The sequence below is a fragment of the Pocillopora verrucosa genome, chromosome 10 (genome assembly GCF_036669915.1).
Source record: "Pocillopora verrucosa isolate sample1 chromosome 10, ASM3666991v2, whole genome shotgun sequence".
Taxonomy (NCBI): domain Eukaryota; kingdom Metazoa; phylum Cnidaria; class Anthozoa; order Scleractinia; family Pocilloporidae; genus Pocillopora; species Pocillopora verrucosa.
The window spans coordinates 13705743-13722291 of record NC_089321.1 but is presented as its reverse complement, the minus strand read 5'-3'; the positions used below and the strand labels follow the sequence as shown (position 1 = coordinate 13722291).

The 16549-nt window shown below is 37.8% G+C and overlaps 1 protein-coding gene across 1 annotated transcript; it reads left to right on the top strand.

The window, feature by feature from the left end:
• Nucleotides 1–2652: 2652 nt before the first annotated feature.
• Nucleotides 2653–4380, top strand: LOC136283669 (zinc finger protein 420-like). The gene has a single exon (XM_066172867.1). It carries the CDS (start codon nt 2653–2655, stop codon nt 4378–4380), a length of 1728 nt encoding a protein of 575 aa, XP_066028964.1.
• Nucleotides 4381–16549: the final 12169 nt, after the last annotated feature.

Here is a 16549-nt window from a genome sequence, read left to right as displayed (position 1 = left end):
TCAGTTCAAACCTGTGCCTCCCAAATACTACCAACTGAAGAATTTTTCGTGAATGCACCATGGAAAGTTTGAATGGATGAATAGTTAGCAAATCCTTCTCCTTTTGAGATGGCTGTCCCTTTGTCAGCCAAAAGCATATGAGAGAGTTTCCTTCCTAAAGAAATTTACACTTAATAAGTTATTTGGGCAACAGATAATTTAGAATAAAATAGATGAATGTACTTTAATGAAAGCAAGGTTCAAAATAACAGCCAGCTGCCGACGAGAGCCGGAACTTTAAGCGCACTTATCAGCGATTTTTCACCGAAGAACTAGAATTTCATAGCAAAATATTACGCTTACTGATCGTCCAACTGAGGTAGAAGTCGCTGTGATGCTATGATGAACATTTCATGCTAGGCAATTAAGCAGCCAAGAAATGCGTGAGAAGCTTTTCGGAAACGTAAACGAGTATAAAGTTTCGAAATTCGAAGCGTGCTACAGGGAGTATTTTTGTTTACAGTATTCGGCTTTCCATGTATTTGTTGGAGCGTGAAACATGCAAGTTTGTGTAAACACCGTCACATTACCGTGTTTACGTTTCTGCACTTACATGCTAACTTTAATAAAGATTTATTTTCTGCCAAATCCTGTTCAATGTCGTTTGCAAAGCCTTCTTACACGTTCAAATTAAAGTCGGTACTGTACAGTACGGATTTCCCATGGAGAAGTGCGACAGTTTGTCTCGACGAAGTTGTATATTTCACGCTTGAACAAACACCGAAAAATTGAGCCGTTTGCAACGTTTTCTTAGAAAAGGAATTGCTGCCACAAAACATGTTGATCAAAATAAAGATTCTGATGCTGAAATTATTTTAAGCAATTTAAGGTAATTATTCCTTTCAGTACTGTTAATAAATCATGTTGAGTGTTGAAGACATGTGCTGACTGCTCATTTATTATTGACAGTTAGGAAAACAATGAGCCTTGACAAAAGCCTATAAATTCACGCTAAAAGCTGAAGAATTATTTTCAACCCTGAAAGTTATGGTTTTACTTCGAGTGAAAGACCAATAACTTGAAGATTAAAAGCAGGTAAAATCATACAGTTAGGAAACGTTTATACTCATTGAGAGGATTGGATGTAGGAGTGTTGATGAAAGAAGGTAATTTTTTTTTATTTTTTATGGCTAATACCTCATATAGGAGGCGAAGCCACACATGTCGTTGAAACGAGTCAGTGAGTTAGTAGTTTCCTGGTGCTACTGATTGGTTATTTCAGAGCACTAAAGAAGACGATAAACATATTAAAATCATCTCAGTATGGTGCGTAAAAAATCTAAGCTTTTCCTTGCAGAAATATCTTAAAAGGTGTGATTGGGGCACATAGAGGAATTTACTTTCTATCAAGAGAAAGTGTTTAATGCTTGGATTAGGGAATTATGCCCAGTAGATTGGAAAGTAAAGGTTTTTTTTTAGTCCTTGCCGTGACACTACACATGATGATAAAATCTCTCAAAATAATTTTACACTGGTGTCTCAGGCACGTATTTGATGACAAGACTGTTCATGGCATAAATATGTGGAAAGTTGATCTTAGTCATACAAGCTCTGAAGACTAATTTTATTTATTTGAGGAGGGAGCATTTTACCATTTCAATCAGCAATTTATACCCAAAAGAGCTGCCAAATTTGAGAAGGGAAGCGATGTCTTAACTAAGATACCTTGAGTTTAGCATGCGGAAAAGGGAAAATTAATTTTAATCAACAGAATAAAAACAAAAGGAGCATAGTTTAATCATTATTTGGGCCTAGAGGATAGACTGATAGAGGAATGGTGAGCTTTTTGAGCTAGCAGATATAAATTATGGCAACTATTACTGTTGTTAACATTATTATGTTTAATATTGTTAATATTATTGTTGCCATTCAATTATTGGGTGAGTGTCAAGTAATCAGTATTTTCTTGAATCATCTTTCTCTTGTGGAACAGGGTACTTGTAAATATGTGGGGTGCAGTTGGCTTTCTGCACCAGATACAAATCTTGTGCAACACTACCTTCTAGTATCATTAGACAATCTTGAATTCTTTTCGATACTTTATACAAATTGTGCTATATCAGTAGCTGCATGAGGTGTTAAACTCCTTTTTTTGTGATTTTTATCATTGTCTTACCTTTTAACCGGATTCTCTCTATGAAAGTCTATTGGGAATCTCTTTTGTAGTATCCAGTAGAAATTTGTTTTGTCCAGTTTTTGTACTTTGGGTTCTCCACTTGAGACAGTGACAAGTATAGATTAAAGTTTAACATCACAAGGACAACATGTAGATTGTGTGAACTGGTTGTGTGAGGCTATGTAAAGGGACTTGTTGGAAATTCACTTCTCTTTGTAGGTCCTTACTCATGTGAAGGTTTTTCTTTCAGGGCTTTTGCCAGAAATTGCACTGTCTGTGAATCCCTTTGTTCGTGGCAATTGTTATAGTAGAACTTCCTTTCCTGGAAGAGTACTACAGTGTTTGAATCATATTTTACCCAACTCACCATCCAATTTCTTTGTTTATTCAAACTTAAGACATTGCTTCTGAAACCCTGTCAAATATGTGCATCTGGTTGAGTAAATCTCTTTTTTGTTTGCTTACATTTTAGAACACTTTGCATGGCAAAAAAAAAAATGTCCACTTCTGGGAAAAAGCCATATCAGTGCAAAACTTGTGACAAAGGGTTTGCACAAAAGGGTGATCTACATAGACATGAAAGATCCCACACTGGAGAGAGGCCATACCAGTGTAAAAGCTGTAACAAGTGGTTTAGTGATAAAAGAAATCTACATAGACATGAAAGATCCCACACTGGAGAGAAGCCATACCAGTGTAAGACATGTGATAAGTGGTTTACACGAAAAGAAACTCTAAAAGCACATATGAGATCCCACACTGGAGAGAAGCCATACCAGTGCAAAACTTGTGACAAGTGCTTTGCACAAAAAAGTTATCTAACAGTTCACGAAAGATCCCACACTGGAGAGAGGCCATACCAGTGCAAAACTTGTGACAAAGGGTTTGCACAAAAGGGTGATCTAACATTACATGAAAGATCCCACACTGGAGAGAAGCCATACCAGTGTAAAAGCTGTGACAAGTGGTTTAGTCATAAAGGACATCTACATAGACATGAAAGATCCCACACTGGAGAGAAGCCATACCAGTGCAAAACTTGTGACAAAGGGTTTGCACAAAAGGGTCATCTACATAGACATGAAAGATCCCACACTGGAGAGAGGCCATACCAGTGCAAAACTTGTGACAAGTGGTTTGCACAAAAAAGTCATCTAACAGTACACGAAAGATCCCACACCGGAGAGAGGCCATACCAGTGCAAAACTTGTGATAAAGGGTTTGCACAAAAGGGTGATCTAAGAGTACATGAAAGATCCCACACTGGAGAGAAGCCATACCAGTGTAAAAGCTGTGACAAGTGGTTTAGTGATAAAAGAAATATACATAGACATGAAAGATCCCACACTGGAGAGAAGCCATACCAGTGTAAAAGCTGTGAGAAGTGGTTTAGTGATAAAATAAATCTACATAGACATGAAAGAATCCACACTGGAGAGAAGCCATACCAGTGTAAGACATGTGATAAGTGGTTTACACGAAAAGAAACTCTAAAAGCACATATGAGATCCCACACTGGAGAGAAGCCATACCAGTGCAAAACTTGTGACAAGTGCTTTGCACGAAAGGGTGATCTAACAGTACATGAAAGATTCCACACTCGAGGGAAGCCATACCAGTGCAAAACTTGTGACAAGTGGTTTGCACAAAAAAGTCATCTAACAGTACACGAAAGATCCCACACCGGAGAGAGGCCATACCAGTGCAAAACTTGTGATAAAGGGTTTGCACAAAAGGGTGATCTAACATTACATGAAATATCTCACACTGGAGAGAAGCCATACCAGTGTAAAAGCTGTGAAAAGTGGTTTAGTGATAAAAGAAATCTACATAGACATGAAAGATCCCACACTGGAGAGAGGCCATACCAGTGCAAAACTTGTGACAAAGGGTTTGCACAAAAGGGTGATCTAACAGTACATGAAAGATCCCACACCGGAGAGAAGCCATACCAGTGTAAAAGCTGTGACAAGTGGTTTAGTCATAAAGGAAATCTACATAGACATGAAAGATCCCACACTGGAGAGAAGCCATACCAGTGCAAATCTTGTGACAAGTGGTTTACTCAGAAGAGAACACTTCAAAGGCATGAAAAATTGCACTCTGGACAGGAGCCATATTCCTCAGATTACAATGAAACATTTACTTGCTGGATTTGTCAGGAGGAACTGAGCAGTGCATCCCAGCTCATTAACCACTATGAAGAACACATGAATTTCCCTTGATTTTATTGTTGATAAGTCTATCTGATGTAAGATTAAGATTTAAAGAACGTTTGAGTTTTGCAGTAAAATGAATAATTTTGATTTTTCAGATTGACTATCTTATAAAGTGGGACAGGTGTAGTGTTTAGACATTTTGTTACTGTTACATGGATTTATCGGTGCGAAAAGAATCATGGTACTGTAACATGGCGCTGGTGTAGATTAAAGAAACCTGTTGAGTTTATCTGCACCTATCAGGGTATTAACAGGCCATTATTACAACAGGTACAGCTATTACACTTGCAGCAGGCCAAATGCTATATGCTATGCCACTTTTACAATCTGCATCTAATGACAATGTCATTTCTTTTTAAATAGAGGTTGACTGGTTTTCTTTGTCAGTAATGCTCTTCAATAATCTTACAAGCTAATGTTTGTTTTCTAAGGATGCCTTTGCTTCCTCTTTCCTTTAATTCTTCCTCAAGCTGAGGAACTGTCATTTTTGTAAAGTCAGTTGAGCTCAAAGGCACAGCAGAGTGAGTTTGAGATGCAACAGTACTTTAACCACTTTGCAGATTAGATAAAGGTGTAGTAATTTCAGGCGGTACAGTTTTTTCTTTTTCGGAATATGTCCTCTTCCCAGTACTCTAGTTTGTTTCTGATAGGATCTGGGCTCCCATTCCCTTTTTCTTAAGTGCCATTAACATGACTCTTGATGAAGAACATCTCCAATAGAGTCCCACTTGTTGAATTTCCAGAAAACGGTGGACCCTGAACATCAATGTTCCTTTCAACTCCTTGCTCTGTAAATGTTTTTACTACTTGGTACATTTGGAAAAGCCATGGGATATATGGGAAACCATAATATGAAGGTATTGGGTAACTCTCTTTCACTTGTAACCTTCCTATAATCCTTTGAGAGAAATGAAATCACTCACCTATTGTTTTGCTTTCAACCAAAACTCTGTGGGGCTGGTATTCGGTTGCCAGTTTCTGAGATTTTTTACAGGGCTGCGAAGTACACCCATATTTTTATGATCTTTTCAGCAGTTTCAGGCCTCAAGATATCATTCATTTTCTCTGGAAGGTGATACAGCATTATTTTCTTATCATTTCTTATGAGACTTATCCATTCGTGAACAGAACTTTCTTTGCCATCTGCATTTTTCTTTCCCAGACATCAAAAGACACTCCACAAGACCTTCTACTGTGAATGAACTTATTACTTATTTAGGTGTGCCTGTTTGTTGATCAGGTTTTCAATACTCTCCTAAATATCCCAATCATTAACTTCTGTTATTAAATTGGCAGGTAACACTTATCAGTTATTCTTAAAAGCAGGTGAAGTTCATCAACAATTATATGATCCAATTCAATGTCCAGAAGGGGTTCCTTACAGCAGCCATAATCATTCTTTGATTTTTCGGACATTTCTTTCAATTCTTGTAAATACCTTGAAAGTGGCTTTGAATTGAAATAACTAAAATGCTGATCTGTTTTCCATCTATCATCCTTTTGGATTTTACACCATGCACATGCATAGTTAGCTGTTGCTCCATTTAAACCTAGCATGCAGAGAATGAATTTATAATTACCGCAATGCATGGTCCCTAATTGTTCCTTTCAACAGGGCATCGTAATCTAACACAAGCTGTAGGCCAGGGAAAACTTGTGAGGTTTTCTCAGAGGGTCCTTAGTGATAATTCTATGCTATTCTTTTTACAATGGATAGGGTATTTCCAGGGCGAAAATTGGTTTCGTCTCCAAAAATTTAGCTGCATATCATTATTAAATCTGTTTATCAAACAAATTTTAAACATGTTTAAGCTTTGGTGTGAACGGGGTATAAGCTCCGGTTTACTGAACTCAACTACTTTTGCATATTCATGCTGACAGTTCTCTCTGTCGTCCGACATTTTTTTTAAAAAACCCGGGAAAATGTATTGTATTCCAACTCGGAAAACAGGAGGAGAGGCTACCTAGCTAGAAGGGAAATTTTCAAAATGGTGGACGAAGTAAGGCTGGAGTCACCCTTGCGAAATGGCTTTTGGAATTCCTAGGATTTTCCTAGGAATTCCTAGGAATAAAGGTGTGAATTTTCACGGTAAATTCGGACTGGGAATTCCTAGGAATTCCTAGGAATTCCCAACCATAACAACTCTGGTTCTAAAAACCTAGAAATTCCTAGAAATTCCCAGAAATTCCCAGAAATTCCAAGTTTATAGCCAACAGGACTTGGAATTCCTAGGAATTCCTAGGAATTCCAACTCAGAGAACCAATGACTTTCCCTGAAAAGCTGTAAATCTAAAAAATTCCTAGGAATTTCTGGGAATTTCTGGGAATTTTTGGGAATTTTTAGGAATGTTTAAGAATTACTGGGAATTTTAAGGAAAAATTTGAGGCTAATGATATAAAATAAATACTTTAAATTAAAAAAAACCCAGCTAAAATTCAAGTATTCAATGAAATTTATTTAGAAGCTTAATTAAGGCTTACATGTAAAATATTTTTGATTAATTAACATCAATGTGTGGTAATATTAGGATTGAATTTGATTTATTTTTCTTTTCTTGAAAACTTCATACGGATTAATCCTCAATTACAGCTATTCATATAAAATAGTTCTAATCAATCATTAAATTTGGTTTGACACAAATTGTGAATAAAATCTGTTGATTCTTTTCCATAAAATACAATATCTTAAGTTATATTTGAAAACCAAGCACTCTTGGGAGTGAAGGGGCTAATTACAGACAAATAAAATTGATTTTTTGATTAAAATCTTGTTGTAACTGTAACAATAAATTAGAATGAAGTTATCCTAAACTGCAAACTTAGCTGCTGTTTGTACTGTTTGTATTTTTTTTTCCTGGGCTCACAATGAGTTGGCCTTGAATGAGGTTGTCAACAAGAACCTTGACCATTTTGTATCTGGATTCCTTGACATCTGAATTTGAAAAAAAATAATATATTAAAATATGTATATTTAAAGCTCAGACCAGGCTTTTAAGATGGCTATGAGGAAAAGGGCATTCATTGGATTCTCAAATTGAGAAATCTCTGTTATATTGAGTGACTTTTATATTGGAGTTAGTACATCTCTCTCATGGATTTTACTAAAAAAGGGCTGAATACATTATTTTGTTTTTACCAAGGAGGGCTTCTTTATGTACTAAGGTTTGTTTAATAACAGTTCCTATTATGAATCTTGAATGTTCCCAAACGTGACTAGAGGAATCTTGAAACCTTACTGATAGGTTTATTTCATTGTAAAGCATAAGCTTAAGAAACTGCGGCATGCAAGTGACCGATTCGATTCTCAGAATTATTCTAGTTTCAGTTGCGCCGAGCGTTATGTAAGCTTAATTCAACCCGCTACATCTATTCTTTTATAAGATTTTGATCACGTAACGAATATCGCAGTTTTTACTCACCACAAACTTTCAAAATCGTAGCTTTACAGATGGCCACTCGACCCTTGTTTGTACCAGTCAATATGTCAACCGTTGTCCCTTCTTTTCACTCCACGGCGCCAACGACTTTCTTTTCTTTTACAACACTCACGCTATTCTCGTTTTCCCATTGAACCACAATAAAAGCTATCTTTAGAAATGTTATATTAAGCAAAACAGTTGAGAAAAGCGATCAACCGATACAAAGTACATTCAAAGATGAGCGCCAAATGGAGTCTTCTTTGAAGATTTAGATATATGAAAATTCACATATTTGCACTGCGGTGGAAAGATGAAATTAGAAGATCCTCGCAGCTAAGAACACTACTGAAACTAGTAGTTGTAAGTAGGACCTGAAAAAAAATTTCAGGCCCGTACGGGATTTGAACCCATGACCTCTGCGATACCGGTGCAGCGCTCTACCAATTGAGCTAACAAGCCAACTGGGAGCTGGTAAATGAATTGGGTACAAATAAACATCCGAGTGAATGAAGATTTAGATATATGAAAATTCACATATTTGCACTGCGGTGGAAAGATGAAATTAGAAGATCCTCGCAGCTAAGAACACTACTGAAACTAGTAGTTGTAAGTAGGACCTGAAAAAAATTTCAGGCCCGTACGGGATTTGAACCCATGACCTCTGCGATACCGGTGCAGCGCTCTACCAATTGAGCTAACAAGCCAACTGGGAGCTGGTAAATGAATTGGGTACAAATAAACATCCGAGTGAATGAAGATTTAGATATATGAAAATTCACATATTTGCACTGCGGTGGAAAGATGAAATTAGAAGATCCTCGCAGCTAAGAACACTACTGAAACTAGTAGTTGTAAGTAGGACCTGAAAAAAATTTCAGGCCCGTACGGGATTTGAACCCATGACCTCTGCGATACCGGTGCAGCGCTCTACCAATTGAGCTAACAAGCCAACTGGGAGCTGGTCAATGAATTGGGTACAAATAAACATCCGAGTGAATGAAGATTTAGATATATGAAAATTCACATATTTGCACTGCGGTGGAAAGATGAAATTAGAAGATCCTCGCAGCTAAGAACACTACTGAAACTAGTAGTTGTAAGTAGGACCTGAAAAAAATTTCAGGCCCGTACGGGATTTGAACCCATGACCTCTGCGATACCGGTGCAGCGCTCTACCAATTGAGCTAACAAGCCAACTGGGAGCTGGTCAATGAATTGGGTACAAATAAACATCCGAGTGAATGAAGATTTAGATATATGAAAATTCACATATTTGCACTGCGGTGGAAAGATGAAATTAGAAGATCCTCGCAGCTAAGAACACTACTGAAACTAGTAGTTGTAAGTAGGACCTGAAAAAAATTTCAGGCCCGTACGGGATTTGAACCCATGACCTCTGCGATACCGGTGCAGCGCTCTACCAATTGAGCTAACAAGCCAACTGGGAGCTGGTCAATGAATTGGGTACAAATAAACATCCGAGTGAATGAAGATTTAGATATATGAAAATTCACATATTTGCACTGCGGTGGAAAGATGAAATTAGAAGATCCTCGCAGCTAAGAACACTACTGAAACTAGTAGTTGTAAGTAGGACCTGAAAAAAATTTCAGGCCCGTACGGGATTTGAACCCATGACCTCTGCGATACCGGTGCAGCGCTCTACCAATTGAGCTAACAAGCCAACTGGGAGCTGGTCAATGAATTGGGTACAAATAAACATCCGAGTGAATGAAGATTTAGATATATGAAAATTCACATATTTGCACTGCGGTGGAAAGATGAAATTAGAAGATCCTCGCAGCTAAGAACACTACTGAAACTAGTAGTTGTAAGTAGGACCTGAAAAAAATTTCAGGCCCGTACGGGATTTGAACCCATGACCTCTGCGATACCGGTGCAGCGCTCTACCAATTGAGCTAACAAGCCAACTGGGAGCTGGTCAATGAATTGGGTACAAATAAACATCCGAGTGAATGAAGATTTAGATATATGAAAATTCACATATTTGCACTGCGGTGGAAAGATGAAATTAGAAGATCCTCGCAGCTAAGAACACTACTGAAACTAGTAGTTGTAAGTAGGACCTGAAAAAAATTTCAGGCCCGTACGGGATTTGAACCCATGACCTCTGCGATACCGGTGCAGCGCTCTACCAATTGAGCTAACAAGCCAACTGGGAGCTGGTCAATGAATTGGGTACAAATAAACATCCGAGTGAATGAAGATTTAGATATATGAAAATTCACATATTTGCACTGCGGTGGAAAGATGAAATTAGAAGATCCTCGCAGCTAAGAACACTACTGAAACTAGTAGTTGTAAGGAGTCTTCTTTGTTTCCGATCACGGGCATGATCACGTGGATCTTTTAGGACTTGTCATTGGCTAGCAAAGTGAATCCGCTGGCTTGCCGATTGCAGTGTTAAGAGAAGCGCCCAACTTTATTCTGACTTCTCCAACCGGTTCTCTGCTTCTAGAAGATGGATAGCTTGGTGATATAAATAAAGATGTGAGCTCACTCTATGTAGAAAGAATCGAAAAGAATCGATTGTATTACAAATGCACGATTTGTGGCCGAAAGTTGTCGAGGAAACAAAGACTCGAAACTCACTTGAGTTGTGTTAATGGCCAAGGTGAGAAATAACACAAGCCAATCACAGTTTTGAATGCGACTACAAATCGTCTTTTACCCTCATATTTATAAAAGAAGGATACCATATTCGGAAGTATAAGGGATACATAGATGATCCCAGTGTACCAGTACCTAAATCTACAAAGCTTGACCGTAGCAAGCGTTCAGCAACACGTTCCAACACCGCCATCTCGATTCCTCAGTCAGTCGTTTCCACTGAACTTAAAGCAGTATTGACAACAGAGTAGAGTGCGTCTTACAAAGGAGAAACATTTGTACAAGAGACAGGAGTAGCTATATGCGATTACAGAGGTGCGTTGGAACTCTGGTCCACAAATAGTTATGCACTGCCCGAAGTATAAAACAATCTTGTTGATAGCTGACAGACAGAGAAGAACAACAAGTAAACTTAAGAGCTGTTATTATTGAAGTGTGACTATCACTTTTCATTTTTATATAAAGAAGGACTTGTAATTTGCACCAAAAATAAAAAGATGTAATATTTTTTTGGGAGATCCAGTGATTGGGACATTTAAGAAATTAAGTTATGAAAGGAAACTTGGTTGGTACTTCTCACTACTAACAAGTCTGGTTGACAAATATTTTCAGATCAGAGTTTCAAATAAAGTAAATTGAAGACGTCATATAAAAGGTGTTTTTCCTCTAAGGGAACATTGACTACCTCTGTCTTGTCTGCATGCCAAATGTTTGCAAAGTGTGTGGATGATCCACAAGTATTGGAACTCTTACAAAAATGTTTTGTAAGAATAAAAACAGCAAAACAAATTACAGCAATTAGTCATGAAAATAGAGCAAAAAACTGAAAAAAAAAGCAGCAACAACAATCATGAAAAAAGAAAGATTAATTAGGTGTTGAATTTGTTTGTCTAAGGCATGAAATTTCTACTAAAAGTATTGTCAACAAAAAGTCTCTGACAGCGTTTGAGGCAACTGAGCTTGACTGTTCCAAGGTTTTCTAACAAAGGCAACCAGTAATGTAGGTTAGGGAAGTAAGATGACAATGTAATTATTGTTAATTATTGTGGAAGTTGGCAATTTCCATTTAACATAACTGACAGCTGGTTCATGAGAAAATCCATATTAATGTAAAGATTTACTAAAACTTAGTTTGAGTAATAAATTTCATGATCTTTAAGTTATAAACATGTACATGTATGTATATCTCTTGGTAAGTTTTGTATAGCATACCTTTTATTGAGCCAAAGTTTTAAGCCTCTGAAATTACTCTTTTTCTCAAAACCTTCACATTCAAGGTATTGAGAATTTCTTAGAATTTATGTGGACCTCAGGGTATTAAAATTGCCTCAAATTCAATTCCCAGAAATTCCCAAGAGTTCCATACTTCTTAAATTATAGGTAGTTTGTAAAGCTGAGAATTCCTAGGGATTCCAAGTCCTCACAAAACTGGAGTCTTCCTTTCCCAGAAATTCCCAGTAATTCCAAGCTTTTTAAATCAGAGTTAATTTGCATAGTTGGGAATTTTTGAGAATTCCTAGGAATTCCTAGGAATTCCTAGGAATTCCTAGGAATTCCTAGGAATTTTTAGGAATTCCTAGGAATTCCCAGAAATTCCCAGAAAACTGGGAATTTGGTTTGCAAGGGTCATTTGCATAGTTGGGAATTTTTTAGAATTCCTAGGAATTCCTAGGAATTCCTAGGAATTCCCAGAAAACTGGGAATTCAGTTCGCAAGGGCAGTGAGCATGATTGCACGAAGGGTGTTTGAGCGAGCGTGGAGCGCATGAAAGTGACACCTGGATGAACTCGTCTAGTTTGAGAAGAAAATATTAACTCTTTTTCCGGGGACGCTAGGAACCGTTAATTCTAGTTTTAATGGGCCGTTTTCATTATAGAAATCGACTATGGCTTTCGAACAAGAGATTCAGATTTAAGGACATCAAACATGAGCACAGAGAACTTATGTGGAACGTTTTAAGGTAGCACGTTTAGACAAATTTAAGGGGAATTAGAGAAGAAGTATGGGGGATTTTTCAGGAACAGGAGGAAATTTCAAAAGCGTTGGGAACCGTCGATTCATCAACTCTTTGTAAACAATATTGCTCAAAGGCAAAAGGAAATATTCTTCATTTAAATTGGATTTGGCAACCCGACAAAAGTTTTATTCATAGGCTATGAAAGGAAGGTTTTGACTACAGTAAGTCCAGTTTTCACTGTTTTCTCTGTAATTTCAAACGCACCGAAATACAATCTAAGTCCACAAAGTGACGCGATTCGCATGCGCGGCGGCCATGATGTAATAAATTGTTCGCCATGAACTGTCTGGAAATACCTTTGCTAATGGCAATTGTTATGATAAAACATCCATTCATGTAGGAGTATTACTGTTTGAAGTAAATTTTACACCGAATTCTGCCCATTTTCTCTGCCTATTCAAACCTAATCTATTGGTACTGAGTTTCAAAGGTAACACCTTGTTAGATATGTCCTTCCTTCGGTTGAATAAATAGAGAATAATACATTGGCGCGCGTAGATATGGAATTTCTCTTCGAGTGTTTCACTCGATAGCTCACGAGTGAGATGTCAAGTTGAACACAAGAAGAGAAATTCCATATCTACAAGGAACCATGTATTATTTTGTTTATCATATAAACACAAAAGCCCTCTTACTGGGAAGAAAAGCCGACTATTTTCAATGAAAATAAATGAATCGCAAATCCCCGAATAACAATCGTAGAGTGTGTTGGCTCTAACTCTTAAGATAGAAAAATGTACTGAACCATGATTGCAAAAAACAACAATGGTCGTAAAGTCGACAGAAGACTTCTTTCAGGTAAACGGCCAAAATCGGCCGATGGAAAAACTTCCAGTTGTCGATTTTCATTCTCAGCCGAGAAATGCTAACATCAGAGCCACTGAATACGTAACTTTCGGTTTTTTCTTTTAGTATATTGGTCTTCTTCCCCTTCTAGAAAAGTTTGAACCTCACTGTCTGTCAGCGATACGGAATTTCTCAGTATTTTAGCCGCCACAATCCGAGAACGTTCCGACAAACTACCTAATATTGAAAACCGGGAAGGCCTTGCCGATCATTCATCAAATTGTCCGAGTGGCGCCAAAGGCGAGTGAAGTGTCAGTAGCTGATTGGCTATATCAACACACGTGAAAAAAATACGAAATTTTTCCACGTGTGTTGTTACGGCTTTCCTCAAGGCCGGAAATCCCTGTATAACACCGCAGTTTATGTGATAAAAAACTTTTTTCAGAAATTATAAGTAGGTATCAATGGAGAAGTAACTTTGATATTCATAGCATAGATTCTTGTTTTACAATAAGATGTTTTCAGTTTTTTGAGTACCCACTTAAGACCAAAGTACTTAGGGTGCGTTCCTTTGGGAGAATCCGGATCGCGTTTTCTGATCTGTGGCGTTCCTTTCGAGCAAATCCATTTTCAGATCAGTGATCTATCAAACCCACTCTGGACAAGGATTCATCGGATCACTGATCTGCGTGATCTAAAGACGGATCATTGGATCATTGATCCAACGTGTTCCTTTGAGCGAAGGATCCGATGTTAATCATTTTGCCCAGCGGCGCTCAATCTCAAACAAGTAGGTTCTTCATACATTGACCGGAAAGATTGTTGGCAATCGCTCCACAAATTCTGCGATAAACACGAAATAAAATCAATTTTGTAATGTTAAATCGAGCGGCCACTGATCGCAGGCATTCAGGGTTCCCAAGTATCCGTATCGTAATCAATACTTGCTTCTGTAAGTCAGTAGCAGATCTCCCACCACTCCTTTGCCCATGAGGCAGACCTAGGCAAGTAGCTAACAGGCGTTCCATACAGCTGACTGTAGTTCTTGACATCCGAAAATGACTTTAAAAATCTGAAACAATGTAGATTAGTTTAATACGTTCGAAGTAATTCTCAATGTGGACATGGCTCTACCTCTCCCTTATAAAAAAAACACACAAAAGCAATAGTAATTCTTCATCTTAACAACTTCTCACTTCTTGTAGTGTTGAATCATCGGAAAGTTCCTTTATTAACGAAACAACAGCTGTTCTATCCACGACGGCCATCTCGTTTCCGTTTTTAAATTTAGCGCATAATTCCGCTTACGCACTCTACAATTTCGCGCCTGCTGTCATGGTTACTGATCTGGTGATGACTTTTATGCAACGTGATCTGTGTGATCTTGGATCACAAATCCTAATCCGGAACCTCGTAAAGGAACACACCCTTAAATTTCCCATAAAGACCAATCTAGGCCTACTGCTCAACCGCTGACTGAAAATCAATCGGGATGACTCCAGGGCCGTAAAAAACTCGGATCAGCAGAAGGAAGGAAAACTTTCACTTGCTTTACCTTTTCATTGGATTAAGATTTTTACATGTGATACCGATCATTATAGTCTATTCAATAACATATACAACCATACTAGAGTATTAATGTCCACCCAGGAACATATCAACAGGAGCTCTCATATCAACAGAAGCTCTCACATCCCATATAAACCCTTGGAGACTTCCTTTGCCCGTATTTTTTCTTCATTTGAGAACCTAACCAGAGGTTGCAGTGTGCTGGCTAATCGTAGCAAATGAAATTATTGTGTAACGACGCTCTGTCACACGCGATTACGAGAAACGTTCTTCTAGTGAAGACAGTCAAACTTCTGATTGTGATACTCTTGCGGACGTGGTGAGAACAGAGTATTTCGCGAGAATTTTGAAAACTAAGACTGTTCCTAAAATAAAATGATATACGGGCAGCGTAAGTAGGTATGATGCGTGAGAAAGCTCCTAGTCCTAATGCTCAATCTTGTTCCCAGTGTCCTCTCTTCCCTGTTCAAATGAACAACCTTGGGGAACCTGTAAGTGAGGCGGCAATTACAAGATAATGTCGGTTTAATGAGGAGACAAGGGCGAATTACTTTGGAAAACATAAAAACTTGTAAGGTATGAGTACAATGTTAAATTTAGCTTATTTCCCACGATGGTAGTAGTAGTAGTTGGGTATATACCTAAATATTTTATATTCATCTGGGTTTCCTTTTCAAATTCGATGGAGTTACTGCTATCAATTAAAAGAACTGAAGTAGTTTGTTTTCATTTGAAATTTACTTTGGAATGTCTCAACTGTTAAAATGTTTCCATTGCCGTTAAGCATATCTTGAACCAAATGGATATCTCAATGGAACCAATGTTTCAACAGTGATGCTCTCCGGTAAACTGCAATTTAAGCAATTACAGAAAAGGAAGGCAAAAATATGTAGGTTTTGACTTCATTCAAACCTGTGCCTCCCAAATACTACCAATTGAAGAATTTTTCGTGAATGCACCATGGAAAGTTTGAATGGATGAATAGTTAGCAAATCCTTCTCCTTTTGAGATGGCTGTCCCTTTGTCAGCCAAAAGCATATGAGAGAGTTTCCTTACTAAAGAAATTTACACTTAATAAGTTATTTGGGCAACAGATAATTTAGAATAAAATAGATGAATGTACTTTAATGAAAGCAAGGTTCAAAATAACAGCCAGCTGCCGGCGGAAGCCGGAACTTTAAGCGCACTTATCAGCGATTTTTCACCGAAGAACTAGAATTTCATAGCAAAATATTACGCTTACTGATCGTCCAACTGAGGTAAAAGTCGCTGTGATGCTATGATGAACATTTCATGCTAGGCAATTAAGCAGCCAAGAAATGCGTGAGAAGCTTTTCGGAAACGTAAACGAGTATAAAGTTTCAAAATTCGAAGCGTGCTACAGGGAGTATTTTTGTTTACAGTATTCGGCTTTCCACGTATTTGTTGGAGCGTGAAACATGCAAGTTTGTGTAAACACCGTCACATTACCGTGTTTACGTTTCTGCACTTACATGCTAACTTTAATAAAGATTTTTTTTCTGCCAAATCCTGTTCAATGTCGTTTGCAAAGCCTTCTTACACGTTCAAATTAAAGTCGGTACTGTACAGTACGGATTTCCCATGGAGAAGTGCGACAGTTTGTCTCGACGAAGTTGTATATTTCACGCTTGAACAAACACCGAAAAATTGAGCCGTTTGCAACATTTTCTTAGAAAAGGAATTGCTGCCACAAAACATGTTGATCAAAATAAAGATTCTGATGCTGAAATT